General features: G+C 35.5%; 1 protein-coding gene and 1 pseudogene across 3 annotated transcripts in view; both read right to left on the reverse strand.

The window, feature by feature from the left end:
• C2CD3 (C2 domain containing 3 centriole elongation regulator) overlaps window positions 1–16,143 on the reverse strand; it is a 146,828-nt gene that overhangs the window by 125,326 nt on the left and 5,359 nt on the right. For all 3 annotated transcript variants that reach the window (XM_055320669.1, XM_055320668.1, XM_055320671.1), the window contains exon 3: window positions 13,429–13,586. In XM_055320669.1, the coding sequence (XP_055176644.1) occupies window positions 13,429–13,586 (158 nt within the window). The remainder of the gene's footprint in view (window positions 1–13,428; window positions 13,587–16,143) is intronic.
• LOC129506562 (CDGSH iron-sulfur domain-containing protein 2-like) lies at window positions 10,048–12,805 on the reverse strand (annotated as a pseudogene).

Below are 16,143 nucleotides of genomic sequence, written 5' to 3' on the forward strand. Positions count from 1 at the left end.
ATATATCAATTATTTAGGGTTCTTTAAATGTACCTTATGTTTCATTCTCTTATGCCTTGTATATGCAATTTCCTTAAGTATTACTTTCTCTGTGAAAACTTTTCTTAGTTTTTAAAAGATCTTTATTTATTTAAGAGAAAGAGAGCATGAGTGAGCACAAGTTGGGGGGTGGGGTGGGCAGAGGAAGAGGGAGAAGCAGACTCTCCACTGAGCAGAGAGCCAGAGGTCAGATGCAGGGCTTGATCCCAGGACCCTGGGATCTTGACCTGAGACAAAGGCAGATGCTTAACCAACTGCACTACCCAAGTGCCCCTGTGAAAACTTCTCCGTGTCCAAGTAGAGATGTCATGGCCACTCCCTTCTTCATGCTTCTGCTTATTCGGTCCATCAAAATAACCCCCATTTACTGAACTCTTTACTATGGGCCATAAGGTGTGCTAAGTTCCTCACCCAGAGAGGCTCATGTGATGATATAACTCTGTCAGGAAAGGATATTGTTCTATTTGGAAATTAAAAAAAAAAAAAAAAGCAGAGGCTTACAGGAGATATTTGTCACTTTTAGCTTATTCATTACCCTGATTCAATTTTAATTCCTTGAAGGTATGAACTTGTCTTTTTCATTTTCGTATGGACAAATAGGCATAGGCACTTGGTATATTATGCTTAATAATGCCTAATTCTTATGTCTGATGAATAAGAGAGTAAGAACACCTTCCATATCCTTATTGTTGGTTATTTAAGAAAACTAAGACCCTAGTTCTATGCTGGAGATGAGGCAGGGTAAAGAAGGAGAAACACTAATATGAAAAGTAATCACTTGAATTTTCTTTTATCATCTCATTCCTGTTGAGTTCAGGTTCTCTATTAAATGGCTCTCCAGACCTCTGAAAAGTCTAATGGAAGAACAAATTATTTAAAAAGTAGAGTCTAAAACAAAGCTTTAGGAAAGAAATTGAAGAATATATCACAAAAGAAAAGAATAATGGTGTTGAAAGTTCAATTATAATGACAGAGAAAGCAGAAGGAACTGTCCAAGCAGCCAAAGAGTCAAATAATGATGAAGGGCCTAACACAAAAAGGAAAGGTTGCAGTTAGATATTTTAAGATGTCTTTGGAAAGGTCAATGGAATAATTTGTACAGAGAAACTGCCAAGGTACAGACTCCATAAAATACACTTGGGTCTTGATGAGAATTTTGTTCTTGAACCAGGTAACAAAGTCCTTTAAATCTATTCACCATCAAGATTTTCTACAAACACAAATGACAGGAACGCCATTGGATAAATACTCTGCGTAGTGATCGCTATAACAGCATTGCATAAAGTCCTGGCTGCCCAATGTAAATGTCAGAAAGTATTCCCTTACCATTCATCATTTTTCAAAAGACTGCCACTATATTTTAGAAACAAAGATGACACTGAGAATAAAGGCATATGTCCCTGGCCTTAATAATGACCTGCTGTCTGGCTACTGAGTTTTGCTTTTTCTCTAAGTAGATCTGAACCAATCACAAAACAGCTTATAGGTCTATACTACCAGTCGTCCTTAAAGAAAGAAGAAAGTCTAGGTTCCTGCCACAACAATCTTGTAATCAAAACATGTGCTAGCTTAACTCCTCTGTTCAATTAACAATATTTGTTGATACTAGCTCAGCGCAAGGCTCTGTGCTACCTGTCTGAGACAAAGAGATGAATAAAACATGGACCCTGACCATAGAACCTTATAGGGGAACTTAAAAAAATATTTTTAATACAAAATGGTGAGCTCTGAGGTAGAGATGTGTATTGGGTGGTAAGAGAAAGAGGAATCTGAACTTGGGGGAGAGGTGAGGAACACCTGGGGCAGTTTCCAGAAGTGAAATATATACATCTGGATTTAGAACCTTAAATATGAATGATACAGAAAAGGCTAAGGGAGGTTGAGGTAGAACATTCCAGGCGAAGGGAAGAACATTAGTTAAGCTTTAGAGGTATAAAATAGAATATTGTAGAACAATAGAAGGATTTCCTACAAGTCCAAAGGATTTCACTCCTAACACCTCTGCTTCCACATAAAGTACCCAATATATTCCTGTATTCATCTCCCAGATCATCATTCTTATCCACCTCAGTCATGCTCCTTCCCAATCATGTTTATCATTGTGCTCACTCCTCTGCCAACCCCTTTATGGAGCCCTGTAGGATTTCTATTTTATACAAACTACCTTACCACTTCAATTGAACATCTTTCTTAAAATGTCCTAATTTCTCCACAGTCTTCTCCAATGGAAACTACTTCTTTTACTAGCCAAGAGAAGGGAAGTTGACTTATTCCTTTCTAGTTCCTTCCCCAGACCATCATTCTGTCACCTAAACATAGCACATCTCTTCAGAAGCCCATGCCATCCATGAATACCACAAATTTAGCATAAGATTCTCACATCCATAATAGAGCAACCTTAAGGACATTCATATTCTTCTCTTAATGACACAAGGCTCTCTTCAGGACTAAGCTGCCTAAAATTATCTACTATAACATCTATCAGTATCAGTGATAGCACATTAGTATGCCTATTTTTCAGTCTTATGCTGGTCAACATAGCATTTAAAATTTTTAAAAATTATTTAACAGGGACGCCTGGGTGGTTCAGTGGTCTAGCGCCTGCCCTCGGCCCAAGGCATGATCCTGGAGCCCCAGAATCAAGCCCAAATCAGGCTCCCTGTGTGAAGCCTGCTTCTCCCTCTGCCTATGTCTCTGCTTCTTTCTCTCTCTCTGTGTGTCTCTCATGAATAAAATTTATATATATATATATACATATATATATATATATAAAGATCACTTTAAAAACTGTTTAGTTTTTAAACTAAAAATTATTTAACAATGCTTTAAAATACCAGATTTTATGTAAAATTTTGGAATTCTGGTTCTCTTGAAAAATCAGAAGATCCAACAAGGCTGGGTCTCCATTACAATGTGACAAAAATTAGCTCAAGTAGACTAGTAGCTTTAGTCAGGGTACATGGTCCAATTTGAAAAGTCCCCAGCCATGTCCCAATGAGGCAGAGTGCTAACTATTGTTTATCATCCCACTTAAAAATATTGCTTTCTTATAATAAAATGGATATTTTTGTGTTTATACACTTCTATAAATTTTAACCTATGAATAGATGCATTTAACCACTACCATAACCAAGACAGAGAACACTTCCATTACTCCAAAAAACTCCCTGGGACTATCCCTCTCCCAGGGAGAGTCACACTCTCCTCACCTCTAATCCCTAACAAGAGCTGATCTATTCTCAACCATTATAGTTCTGGCTTTTTGAAAATGTCATGAAAATGGAAACCTACAGTATATTATCTTTTGAGATGGATTTCTTTCACTCAGAATAATGCCTCTCAGGTTCATCAGCATGGTTCGTGTATCAGTAGTTCATGCCTTTTTACTGATTTAGTAGTATTCTATTAACATGGCTTGTCACATTGGCTGATTTTCAAATACTAAGATAGCCTCACATTCCTGGATTAGACCCCATTTGGACATGGTCTTACTACTCTTTTTATATATTGCTGGACCCAACTTGCTAATATTTTTTTGAGGATTTTTAGGCTTATTTTTTGGTCTAAATCTTGTACTGTCCTCTATTTCGCTATCAAGGTGGTGCAAGTCTCATAAAATAAGTTGAAAAGTATTTTCTCTATTTTCTGGAAAAAATTGTACAAAATTGGTGTTATATCTTTTTTTGAATGTTTGGAAGAGGGCAGCCCGGGTGGCTCAGCGGTTTAGTGCCGCCTGCAGCCCGGGGCGTGATCCTGGAAACCTGGGATGGAGTCCCACATTGGGCTCCCTGCATGGGGCCTGCTTCTCTCTCTGCCTGTGTCTTTGCCTCTCTCTCTGTCTCTCATGAATAAATACATACAATTAAAAAAAAATGTTTGGAAGAATTCACCAGTGAAATTATCTTGGCTTGGTGATTTATTTTTTGGAAGGATTTAAGCTGCAAAAGCAATTTCCTTAATAATTACAGGTCTATTCAGGTTACGTATTTTATCTGGAGTGATTTTTGGTAGTTTGTCATTTTCAAAGAATTGATCAATTTCATCTAAATTGTCAAATTTATGTGTACAGAGTTTATACTATCCCTGTCTTTGGGTTTCATAGGCTGTTGTGTCCCTTAAGGTAGAATCAAGAGGAAAGTGAAATATTTCTTGTGTCCATGAAAGAGAGAACTAGAGACCTACGATTTTCAAAAGAAATATAAGGCATATTTCTTTGTGGAAAAGACTATTCCTAATGGTGAAATAAACCAAAGAAAATGTGACTGCCAGGGGGAAAAATGTAATCGTCAAAGACAGCATTATGAAACAAACTACAGTAGAATGATAATTACTATGTAGAAAAGATGATAAAAATGGAATAAATAGAAAGGAACAGATTTTAGTTAGAGTTTAAATGTGAATAAAATAAGTGGTACTCCTGTCACAGGAAATTATGTATTTAAGATAAAAAATTTTAAGGTACAAAAGTCTCTTATAGATGGTAACATGTATTAAAGAATGTAGCCGAATTTGTGAATAATAAACATTTGCATATGTAGGTATAATTAAAATTATAGGTGTTCCCAATGTTAGCAGTAGGCCATAAACTTACAAGGTATGCTGAGTAAAAACATTAAATAATTTGTACTTTTCTTTGTAGTTGATGAGAACGCAAATAAAACAACTCGCTGACAGCTGTGTTTATTTAAAATATCAATGAGAATTTTTACCCGAGTTAAAAACTTTTGGAGGAGATGCTCATGGCAAACAAATTGAGGAAATGGTATTTCTCCAAACTGAGGAAGGTCTTAAAAAGTTTATTAAAGACTGATAACAATGGATGATTCTTTTCGTTGACAATAGACTTGTTTCAAAATTTAAATTCAAAGTGCAACATTTTGCCAAGACAAAGAACCATAAACCTACTTCATCTTAAAAGCTAAAAATTAAACAACACAGAGCTGCCTGGGTGGTTCAGTGGTTGAGCATCTGCCTTTGGCTCAGGTCATGATCCCAGGGTCCTGGGATCAAGTTCCGCATCAGGCTCCTCACAGGGAGCCTGCTTCTCCCTCTCCCTATGTCTCTTGCCTCTCTCTCTCTGTCTCTGATGAATTAAAAAAAAAAAAATCAAACAATATACATATATAATTAACATATAAATTAAACTACTGTGGTCAGCGTTTTGCTTGATAAACTGGATCAGCAGTATTACAATCTGTTTTTACTACATGAATACTAGGTGGTATTTACTATATGAATACTAGGTGGTATGAATACTAGCAGTATTACAATCTGTTTTTACTACATGAATACTAGGTGGTATATACACACATATATATGAAGCTCTGTGCGGTGTTAAATGTTTTTGCTTGTTAAAAGAAGTCATCTGGTTTGTTTTCCAGGAGAAATCCCACCCCAGATCACCAGGAAGTACTGATCAAATACAGGACTATTTTAATTGACATGAGAGGTTATATAAATTACTCAATGACTTATCTCCAAGTGGATTCACAAGGAAGTATATAATATGTGATTCAATTTATTCATTTTTTTATGATTCTATCTTTGGAAAATTTATTTGGCAAGGAACCATCTATCCCACTTTTCTGTATTTTTTATGCTGAAATAGGGTTTCCAGACATCAAAGTGACAGTATGAAATATATTTCTAAAACTGTAAAGACCAACATCCCAAAAAGACTTTTTTTGATTTCCAATGTTATGAAAACCAACACTGCTCAATTTGCCTTTCTCAATTTATACTGACAGTGCAACATGGAAGTTAATGCAGTGCAGTACAATATTTAAGCTTAAATACGCTGAGTATCTTAAATTTTAAGAATATCTTAGAAATAAAATCCAACTTTTGGGCCAAGATTCTGCCGTTGTTTGGAAATAAAGGCAGCCATGTTTGTGAACAGTTATTTTGTTATGAAACTGAATAAAAACTAAATTTTATTCTTAAATGGTTTTATTTTTAAAAGATTTTATTTATTTATTAATGAGACACACAGAGAGAGAAGCCAAGACATAGGCAGAGGGAGAAACAAGCTCCCTGTGGGGAGCCTGATGCAGGAGTCCAGTCACAGAACCCTAGGATCATGACCTGAGCCATAGGGAGATGCTCAGCCACTGAACCACCCAGGTATCCCTCTTACATGGTTTTTAAAAAATGCTGTAATGCTCATCAAATATAAAACATCTGGTATTGAAAACCTGGTAGAGAAGAAAAAGTATTGAGTTTTTAGTCATATCAAAGGAACTGATTTCAAAAGCAAAGAATTTATAATTGTTTTTTTCTAATTTCAATTTAAAATAATCATATATATGTATGTATTATGTTACATGCTCATATGAGGTTTTTTTTTTTAAGTTTTTTTTTATATTAATTTCTATCCCCAACACGGGGCTCAAACTCATGACCTCCAGATCAAGTTGCATGCTCCTCCAACTGAGCCAGCCAGGTACCCCAAGTTTGGTATTTTTTTTTAAAGTTTATTATATTTATGGTTGATTTTTCTTTTTCTTTTAAAAGATTTTATTTATTTATTCATGAGAGACACACAGAGAAAAGCAGAGAGATAGGCAGAGGGACACGCAGGCTCCCTGCAGGGAACCGGAATTGAGACTTGATCCCAGGACTCTGGGATCACACCCAGAGCAGAAGGCTCAACCACTGAACCAACCACTCAAGTGTTCTGGCAGTTGATTTTTCTTGTCGTCAGTCTGTTTGACTTGTTATTTTCAACATCTGACCTATACCAATAATAGAATACAGAAAAGCTTCCTTTCTTGGTCAGTTTGGTTCTGATGATCTTTATTGTCAAAGTACTCTGAGCAACCTCCAGCCAACTTGGCCCTTATTATTTAAAATTGTTCTAACTCCATAATCTCAGTTTTCCTTTAGTAACTATGCATCTGTCTTCTTGAGGTCTGACGGAACCTGATCTTTATAGCAACAGTCTAAAGTCACCTTTATTCATCTTCGTCTATCAGTTGTCCATTGGCTTCATTTACCACTTGACAAGAAGGATTCCATATTTAGTCAATTCATGACTGTTTCGGGGGACAGCAATTCAGTGGTATGACAAGAACTCCATCACTCACTATGTGTTATTTTTCAAAAGTTATTTTTATTAAAAATATTTTATTTATTTATCTGAGAGAGGGAGATAGAGAGAGAGAAAGCGCACTCAGGGAAGAGCAAAGGGAGAGAAGCAGAGTGTGGAGCCCAATGCAGGGGGCTCCATCCCACATCCCTGAGATCATGACCTGAGCCAAAATCAAGAGTTTGACACTTAACCAGTTGAGCCACCCAGGGGCCCCAAAAGTTATTTTTTTCACCAAAAGTTATTTTTAAACTAATATTTTGCATTCATGTAATTTAAAGAGTCAAACAGTTTTAATACAAAAATGAGACCCTCACATAGACCTCCATATTTTTCTTTTCTGAGAGGCAACTACTTTCAACTCCTGCCCCTGATTCTTAGGGTATTTACTTCTATAGTTCCAAATAATGTCCTTATAATTATGTCACATATTGACCCTCCCTCAGTTTTCAGGCATTATCTTTTGACTTAATATGAAAGATATAAATTTAGCTCAATCCCACATCCATCTACCACCTCATCTTCCAATCTGCCCATCTAGCTATACTATAAACACTGATTATTGATCTAACTGAAATTACTATTTGAGCATGTATACTATTTAAAGCTGAACCATGAGATGTACAGATTACTTTTCCTTTCCTATGAAGCCAGAGAGTTATTTTAGGCTTTGCATACCATACAGTCTCTGTCATAATTATAGTAGCTCCCCCTTATCCACGGGGGATACGTTCCAAGACCCCTATGGATGCCTGAAACTGCAGATAGTTCTGAATCATATATATATATATACACACATATATAGAATATATATACATATATATATAGAATATATATACATATATATACACTATGTTTCCTATACTTACATAAGTATGACAAAGTTTAATTTATAAATTAGGCATGGTAAGAGATTAATAACGATAACAAAATAAATTATGTGGATGTGGTTTCTCAAAATATGTTATACTGTACTCATCCTTCTTCTGTTGATAAGATGATAAAATGCCTACATGATGAGATTAAGTGCAGTGAATGACATAAGCATTGTGACATAGTGATAGGCTACTATCAAACTTCTGAGGATAAGTCAGGACTGCTTCCTGACTTCACTGAAACCACCAAAAGAGAAACTGCAGACAAGTGGGGACTACTGTACTCAACTTTGCTATTGCAGCACGAAAACTGCCATCGACCACCATGAATAAGTACGGCTATGTTCTAATAAAACTAATCTACAAATATAGGTGTTGAGTGAGTCAGATTTGCCTTGGAAGTTACAGCCTGTGAATCCCTAAAGAAGATAAAATAGCCCAAACACCTATGAAAAAATACTCAATAGATTAATCATCAGGAAATCCAAACTAAAACTTCAGTTAGATAGCAGTACATACTCACTGAATGACAAAAATTAAAAAGACTACCCAAACCAAGTGCTAGCAAGTATGTGGAGAATGTTTATATACTACTGATAGGAATAAAGTCACACCACCCCTATGAAAATGGTTTGGTTGTTTCTTAAAAAGTTAACCATGACTCAGTAATTCCATTCTTGGATATTTCCCCTCCCCCAAAATAAAAACATGTGTCTACACAAGAATTGCTTTATTTATACGCAGCAAAAAAGTGGTAAGGAAAAAAAAAAACTCAAATGTCCACCAACTGGCAAATAGATAAATTATGAAATATCCACATAGTGGAACACATCTCTGCAAAAGGGTACTACTAATATCTCTTAGCCTGGATGAGGAGACAATAGGTGTTCACTGTGTGGTTATTTATGTATTTTATATATATAAGATAATGTTTGGCATATCTCTATTTAAGAAAAACAACACAAAAAGTTAAAGTGAAATAAAATACATAATGCCTAACATGTGGTAGATAGACATACAACAAATGTTGATAAGAAAATGATCAGAATGAAACCCCTTCAATTTTGTCTATCTCAAAATGTTCCTCCTCCATGCCTCTTGGTTATAATTCCTCCATCCCAATGAAACCCTAGCAATTGTGTTCATGATAGAAACTCATTCCTATTTAATTCTCTTCATGATTTTACTGGCTCAATTATCCTCTTATTTTCAATTTCTTTCTTTACTTGCTTCTCTTTGGTCTACAAACAAATCATAATATTCTAAAAAGAAGTCAGCAAACTTATTCTGCAAAGAGGCAGAGAATAAATATTTTAGGCTTTATCTATTGCATATTCTTCTTTTTTAAATGATCTTTTAAGGGGCACCTGAGTGGTTCTGTCGGTTAAGTGTCTGCCTTTGGCTCAGGTCATGATTCTTATGGTCCTGGGATCAAGTCCTGCATAGGGCTCCCTGCTCAGGGAGGAGTCTGCTTCTCTCTCCCCCTCTGCCCCTCCTCCTGCTAGTGTTCTCTTTCTCTCAAATAGAATCTTTTTTTTTTTTAAGATTTTATTTATTCATGAGAGACAGAGAGAGAGAGAGAGGCAGAGACACAGGCAGAGGGAGAAGCAGGCTCCATAGAGTAAGCCTGATGTGGGACTCTATCCTGGAACCCCAGGATCACACCCTGAGCCGAAGGCAGATGCTCAACCACTGAGCCACACAGGCGAACCTCTCAAATAAAATCTTAAACAATAAATAAATGACCTTTTGAAAATGTAAAACCTATGTTTAGTTAGAAAGCCAGATATGGAGCACCAGGCAGTGTATCAACCCCTCTTCTAAACTAATGCCAAAAAACTTTTGAATTCTGCTACCCACTATCAGTCATGTCCTCTCAAGTTCAAGTAAATTTGGCATGTCCCCCATCACATGCTTAAATATGATGTTAAGATGTTAAGTGTTTCCATATTTTTAAATATCATTTAATCCCTACAACAGGGTTGCCTGCCTTTTTTTTTTAAGAATGAAAGGGTTGTACAATTTAACTTCTATATAAATGACCTTTTGAATACACAAAGTATCAAATATAAACAGTAGTGTAGAAGAAAATAAATTGGCAGAAATAATTACTCAACCAGTAGCAATAATTAAGACTACCATTTAAAAGATCTTCTATACATAAAAAATGAAAAAATATTGTTATAGGATTTTACAGCACACAACTTAATTCAATCCTAATTCATTCTATTACACTTCTTTCTTCTTCAGTATTAGTGGGCCCACATTATCTCCTGTCAATTCATTGTGTTTATTATATGAACCATCACAGGCAGGAAACGTCTTAGAACGCCAACACCTACAGTAAGCTGCTTTAGTGAGACACAAATCTTCAATGTTTATTTCATTCACCACTTTGGGATTTTCCTTTTGTATTTTAAAATTAATCAAGCTATCCTTCTGTTGTTTTTTCTTCGGGAGGAATGGACATTGCAAGGTAGCCAAGTAGTGCAAGTACACTGAGGAAAGGCAGTAACCGAAGCCATTCTGAAACTGTGAGCCGGGCGAACCTGGTAATACTCTCAGGCACAAGGAGCCGCGCTTTAGATACGCCAGGAGCTGCACCTTCACGATGCGGGCCACGCTCTCTAGCACTATCCTTGCCAGCAGCGTCCACTCCCCTCCTGCCTCGCGCCTCAGCTCCTCCCGTGCCTGCGCCCAGACGGGTTCCAGATGGGAACCTTTGCCTCAGCTTGTGATCCTGGGGTCCTGGGATCGAGTTGGGCATCAGGCTCCCCACAGAGAACCTGCTTCTCCCTCTAGCCTGTGTCTCTGCCTCTCTCTCAAATAAATAAACTCTTTAAAAAGAAAATAATGCTGTGAAGTAAAACTCTAGTATGTTCATTTTACAAAATAGAATATGGAAGCTCAGAGAGGACAAGTGAACACCAGAATTGTTTTGTAGCCATTTCTGTTCTGGTTTCTCCATTGTCCATAACTGTTTTTCCATGTCCAACTCTAGTGCTATTTCCATTAGATCACACCACCTCTCCCTCCCTTCGCTGACATTTATTTGGCAAACAAATCTCTAATTGCTAATCTCTAATTGATTTCCTTATTCCCTAATCTTTTAAAATCTGACTTCTGCCTCCAATGCTCTATACAATTTTCCAACAAACCCAATGACATTTAAATAAAAAACACACAAGTATTACTGTATCAATGGATATTTAAATACGGGAAAAAAATGATGCAGCCACTTTAGAAAACAGTCTGGCAGTTCCTTAAAGTTAAACATACTTTTCCTATGACTGCAATTCTATTCCTAGGTATATACCAAGAGAAATGAAAATGTGTTTACAAAAGAACTTATATATAAATGTTCATAGAAGCTGCCATTATTCATAGGAGTCAGGTGGAAATAATCCAAATGTCTATCAACTGAAGAATGGATAAACATGTGGTCTATCCATATAACGGAATATTATCCAGCCATAATAAGGAATAATGTACTGAAACATGCCCCAACAAAGATGAACCTTGAAAACATTATGCTATATGAAAGAAGCCAGTTACAAAAGGCTACATAATATATTATTTCATTTCCATGAATTGTCCAGAACATGCAAATATTTAGAGACTGAAGTTAAATTAGTGGTTGCCAGGGACTGCAGAAAGGTGAAAAGGGGAATGACTGCTAATGGGCAAAGTACTCCTTCTTAGGGTAATAAAATGCTCTAGAATTAGATAGTAGTGATGGTTATAAAATTCTGTGAACATATTAAAAACTAGTGAATTGTATACTTTAAAAGGGTGAACTTTATGACATGTGAATTATATCTCAATTTTAAAAATAGGAAAAACCCCGCCTAGAATCCTAAGTCCAACTGTTTTCAATTTTCCTTATTCTTTCCCAGGCATTGATTATGGAAAATCCATTTTTCCATGCAGCTACATAATCATAACTATGTGTAATTTTATCTTTTATGGAAACAAAATATTCCACTAACAGACTATAATCTTAATATTGTTGAGTAACTTATTTTCATTTTTCAACACTAAAAGTGTATTTCCATAAGTAGACATTGGCATACAGCTCCCCTCTCTTTTTAAGGTATTTCCTTAGGATAAGTTCCTAAGAGTATGGTTACCGAGGTAAATGGTCTGCGGTAATTTTATGGCTCTTGAAACAGAATGTCAAGCTGTTTTGCAGATCTAATGTGAATTTATACCATCATCAGAAAAAGAGGAATAAACCAGACTCATTTCACCATGAAGTTACCGAAGTAGTGTCACTATTTTTAAATTTAATATATTATATATAAAAATATGATAAATACAATTTTAAAATGTTACATTCTTTCATTCAGTTGGAATTACTTCTGGACTGTATTCTGTTCCACCAACACAATTATGAGCTCATAGTTTTTTTTTTTTCTTAAGTAATTCCTACACCCAACAGTGGGGCTCCACCTCACAAACCTGAGATCAAGAATCATGTGTCCTTCCAACTGAGCAAGTAACTTATAGTTCTATAAGAAGTTCTTACATCTGGTAATGCTGTATGTTCTATACAGCGCTTATAGTTCTATAAGAAGTTCTTACATCTGGAATGCTGTATGTCTTTTCTCATACTTTTGGAACTGTTTTCTTATATACTTGTTTAAATTTCCGTGTTTTAGAATATACTTGATAAGGTATAAAACCCATGAAATTTCTAAGCGATTTGAGTCTTCAGAATTTTCTAGGAAGCACTCTCAAAGAGTCTCCCTCAGAAAGGACCCTTCTATGTTCTTCCCCACAATCCTACACATACATGTAGCATAATACCTATCATTCTACATTCTACTTGTTATTATTCTATTTTTTCCTATATGATTTTGGAAAACTACATGAAAAGATCATCTCTTATTTCTGTATCCTTAGTGGTACATAATAAAGCATCAAAAAAATTTAGGCTAAGTCGATGAATGCACACACCAAAGATACCACTTACATGAGTAAACAAGCAATTATTGCTTGGCACTATGTTAAAAACTGTGGGAAAAACATAGAAAGCAGAAAGCACTGTCTTGATTCCCAGGGACTCTAGAAACTAAAAAGAAGGGAAATTAAAGGGAGACTACTAATACATAATTTTAGAGATTGTGTAGGATTATAACTAACAATAATTACATAATCAATGCTATAAATTTAATAAAGAGTATAGAGAAGAATGAATGCAGCAGGAGCTATGGAAGACTTTTGGCACTTGAGATGGGCAGTAAAGCACTAAGAGGATTTGGGTAATTAAGTTATATTACAGTCTTTGGGTAAAAACATGAACAAAGGCATGAAATGGGAATTAGCATGATATATGGGAGTCATTTACCTAACCATTCTATAAATAGACTCAACTACTTGTGCTAAAAATGTTTTATTGTATTCAACAAAGAAAATATTTTTTACCTGGAGTTCTCCAAGTTTCTTGGATGTTGGTGAAACAATGGTAAAAAATCCACTGATGTGATGAGTTGGAGAAAGCTGATCTAGTCCACTGATCTGAACTCTACCAATTGGAAGATGATCAAGTTTGGTGATTACTTCCAACACCAGCACAGCCATGTCTAATCAGAAATAATTACAACATACACAGATATTTTTCATTTACTTTCATTTTTTTGGAAGTGGGAAGGGTATACATTAGAAAATTTTTTTACTTAAAAAATTACTTTCTTTTCAAATAAAACATGCACCTACCACATCAGTTGGGCTGGGGAAGAGTGAACCCAAGAACAATAAAGTTTTAGAGAAGAATGACAAATACCTCACACAGAGGATAAAAAAATTAAATTTATATAATTGGCAATGATTACAGGGTGTTAGGAAGACTTGCATATGGCTTGGATATTAAAGAGTGGGGTTCGCTCAACTTTCTTTTTAGTGTTTCACTGTTTTGTATATAAGAACCCAACTGCTTCTGCTTGCTGCAGTCTGCCTGGTCTATGGGGACAGGAGGGACTCTGAAGAGCTAGGATCTCCTAAAGCCTGATGGTGGTCACTTAGGATTGGGGCCCAGTGTTGGCTTTATCAGGCTGGCCACCAGGCTGCTTCCTCATGGCTTCCAAAACCATGCACTTTATTTTTTCAAATGAAACATGCATACAAAAGAGTACATAAAATGCCAGTGTGCTGATTATCACATCAATAGATATCTTCTTACTGAAGAATTTTTAATCACTCATTTGTTTATTAATAATAATAAATAATACCTACCACATAGCTTAAGAAATAGCTATACTTTTTCTAAGTTTTCAGTTAGAGCATATATCTTATAAACTAATGTTTGATCTCTTGTGTCATTTTCTAATTTTTAATAAATACATCATACTTACGTCCACAGCTGGGCCTCACATACAAGGTTCACTTCATCCATCTCTTCTTCAAATCCTACCTTCTACAAAGCTTCTTTCCTAACTAGATTTATAGAATTTGAATACTGACCCATTTGGTGGTTAACCCCTTCAATTTATTAATGGGAAAATTAAGGCCCATGAAAATGAAATGGCATGCTCAAATTCAAGCAGCCAATTAGTGCACAACAGAAGTAGGATTCTGCTTTCCTAAGAACTTATGCTAAACTTAGCTCCGAATAACTTCCTGGAATATTCATATGGTACTTACTATAGGTGCCAAGTAATCAGACATTTAATTACTTACTGTCTGGCACTACTCACTACTATTTCATACATATCAGTTTTGTTTTTTTCAACTAATCTGTAAGTTCCTTTTGATCAGAGACTACATCTAAAGTTTCTGTGTTCCCCACAGTGCCCAAGACTTAAATATTTTTATAAGGCTCACACCTACAGTGTCCCAGGTAGTGGACCAATCACTTTACAAAATTTTTTTCATTTAATCTTCTCAATAATTCCTGCCAGTAAAGTGCTATTATCCCCATTTAACTAATAGGACACTGAGGCTCCAAAATTTTTTTTTTTTTTTTTTTTTTTTTGGCTCCAAAATCTTAAGGAACATCTCAGCAGCCGACAGCCACCCAAACCTGAAGCTAGAATTCCAATTTAAGACTGACTTCAAAGCCAGGTTCTTCTCATTCAACCAGGCTGCTTCTCCATGAAAAAGCCAGGTGAAAGAGCAGCTATCTAATCCCATTTTACAGATGAAGAAAAAGGGGAGTCAGACATAGGAAGAAATTTTCCCTAAATTTTACAGCTGATAACAACAATCAGAAGTTCAAACGCCTTCTTTATTACACCACCTGATGCTCATATAAATGTCTGATCTGCTGATTATCACATCAATAGATATCCTCTTACTGAAGAATTTTTAATGACTCTTCATTTGTTAAATTAGGTTTATAGCATTCAGAGTATCATATAAGAGTGCTGATCATGTCCTACCTAGTATTGTAACTAAACCTCTCTGTGAATTTAGTTAGAATTAGACACCATTCTGATTAAATTGATTCATTTCTGTAATTCCCCAGTGCCTAGCACAAAGTCTAACATATGCTAAGTGCTCAATATATATCTTCTGACTGAATTTTTTGTCCTTTATATCTTGAGATTTTCAAAATTTTTTTCTTAATAGAATATAAGCTGTTTAAGGACAGTTTAACCTTTAATTCACCTCTGACTCTCCAGTGTTCTTAGATTAACGTTTACATGATACTTAATTCTTATTGACTTGAATTGATTTGATAAATAACCCACCATCCAAAATGTGTTTATGTGAAAGCCTGATCCAAATAGAGAAAAAACAGTACATTTAGAATGCTTTCCTTGAACAGAAATGAAGAAATCTTGGCTCCTGTTTTCCTGTAAATGGATCCTTCCCTGCTCTGAAGACCAATATTACTAATTCGCTAACCCATTCATTTAGCATGTATTAACTTGCATTATTAGTAAAGTTTATATATATATTAGAATTTATACATATGCTTTTATATATAACTCTTTCCTTGAGAATAATATAAGTCCCAGAACACAGACTACAGTTATTACTTAAAGAAGCACGGGGTGGCAAAAGTGAATGAGTTGTGGTGTCTGACAGAAATTGGTTCAAATCCTACTTTTGCCATTTATCAAAAATTTAATCAAATCTTTGCCTTAAAGATTATTATTTTTTTAAAGATTTTTTATTTATTTATTCATAGAGACACAC

This window comes from Nyctereutes procyonoides, unplaced genomic scaffold (assembly GCF_905146905.1).
Source record: "Nyctereutes procyonoides isolate TBG_1078 unplaced genomic scaffold, NYPRO_anot_genome, whole genome shotgun sequence".
Taxonomy (NCBI): Eukaryota; Metazoa; Chordata; class Mammalia; order Carnivora; family Canidae; genus Nyctereutes; species Nyctereutes procyonoides.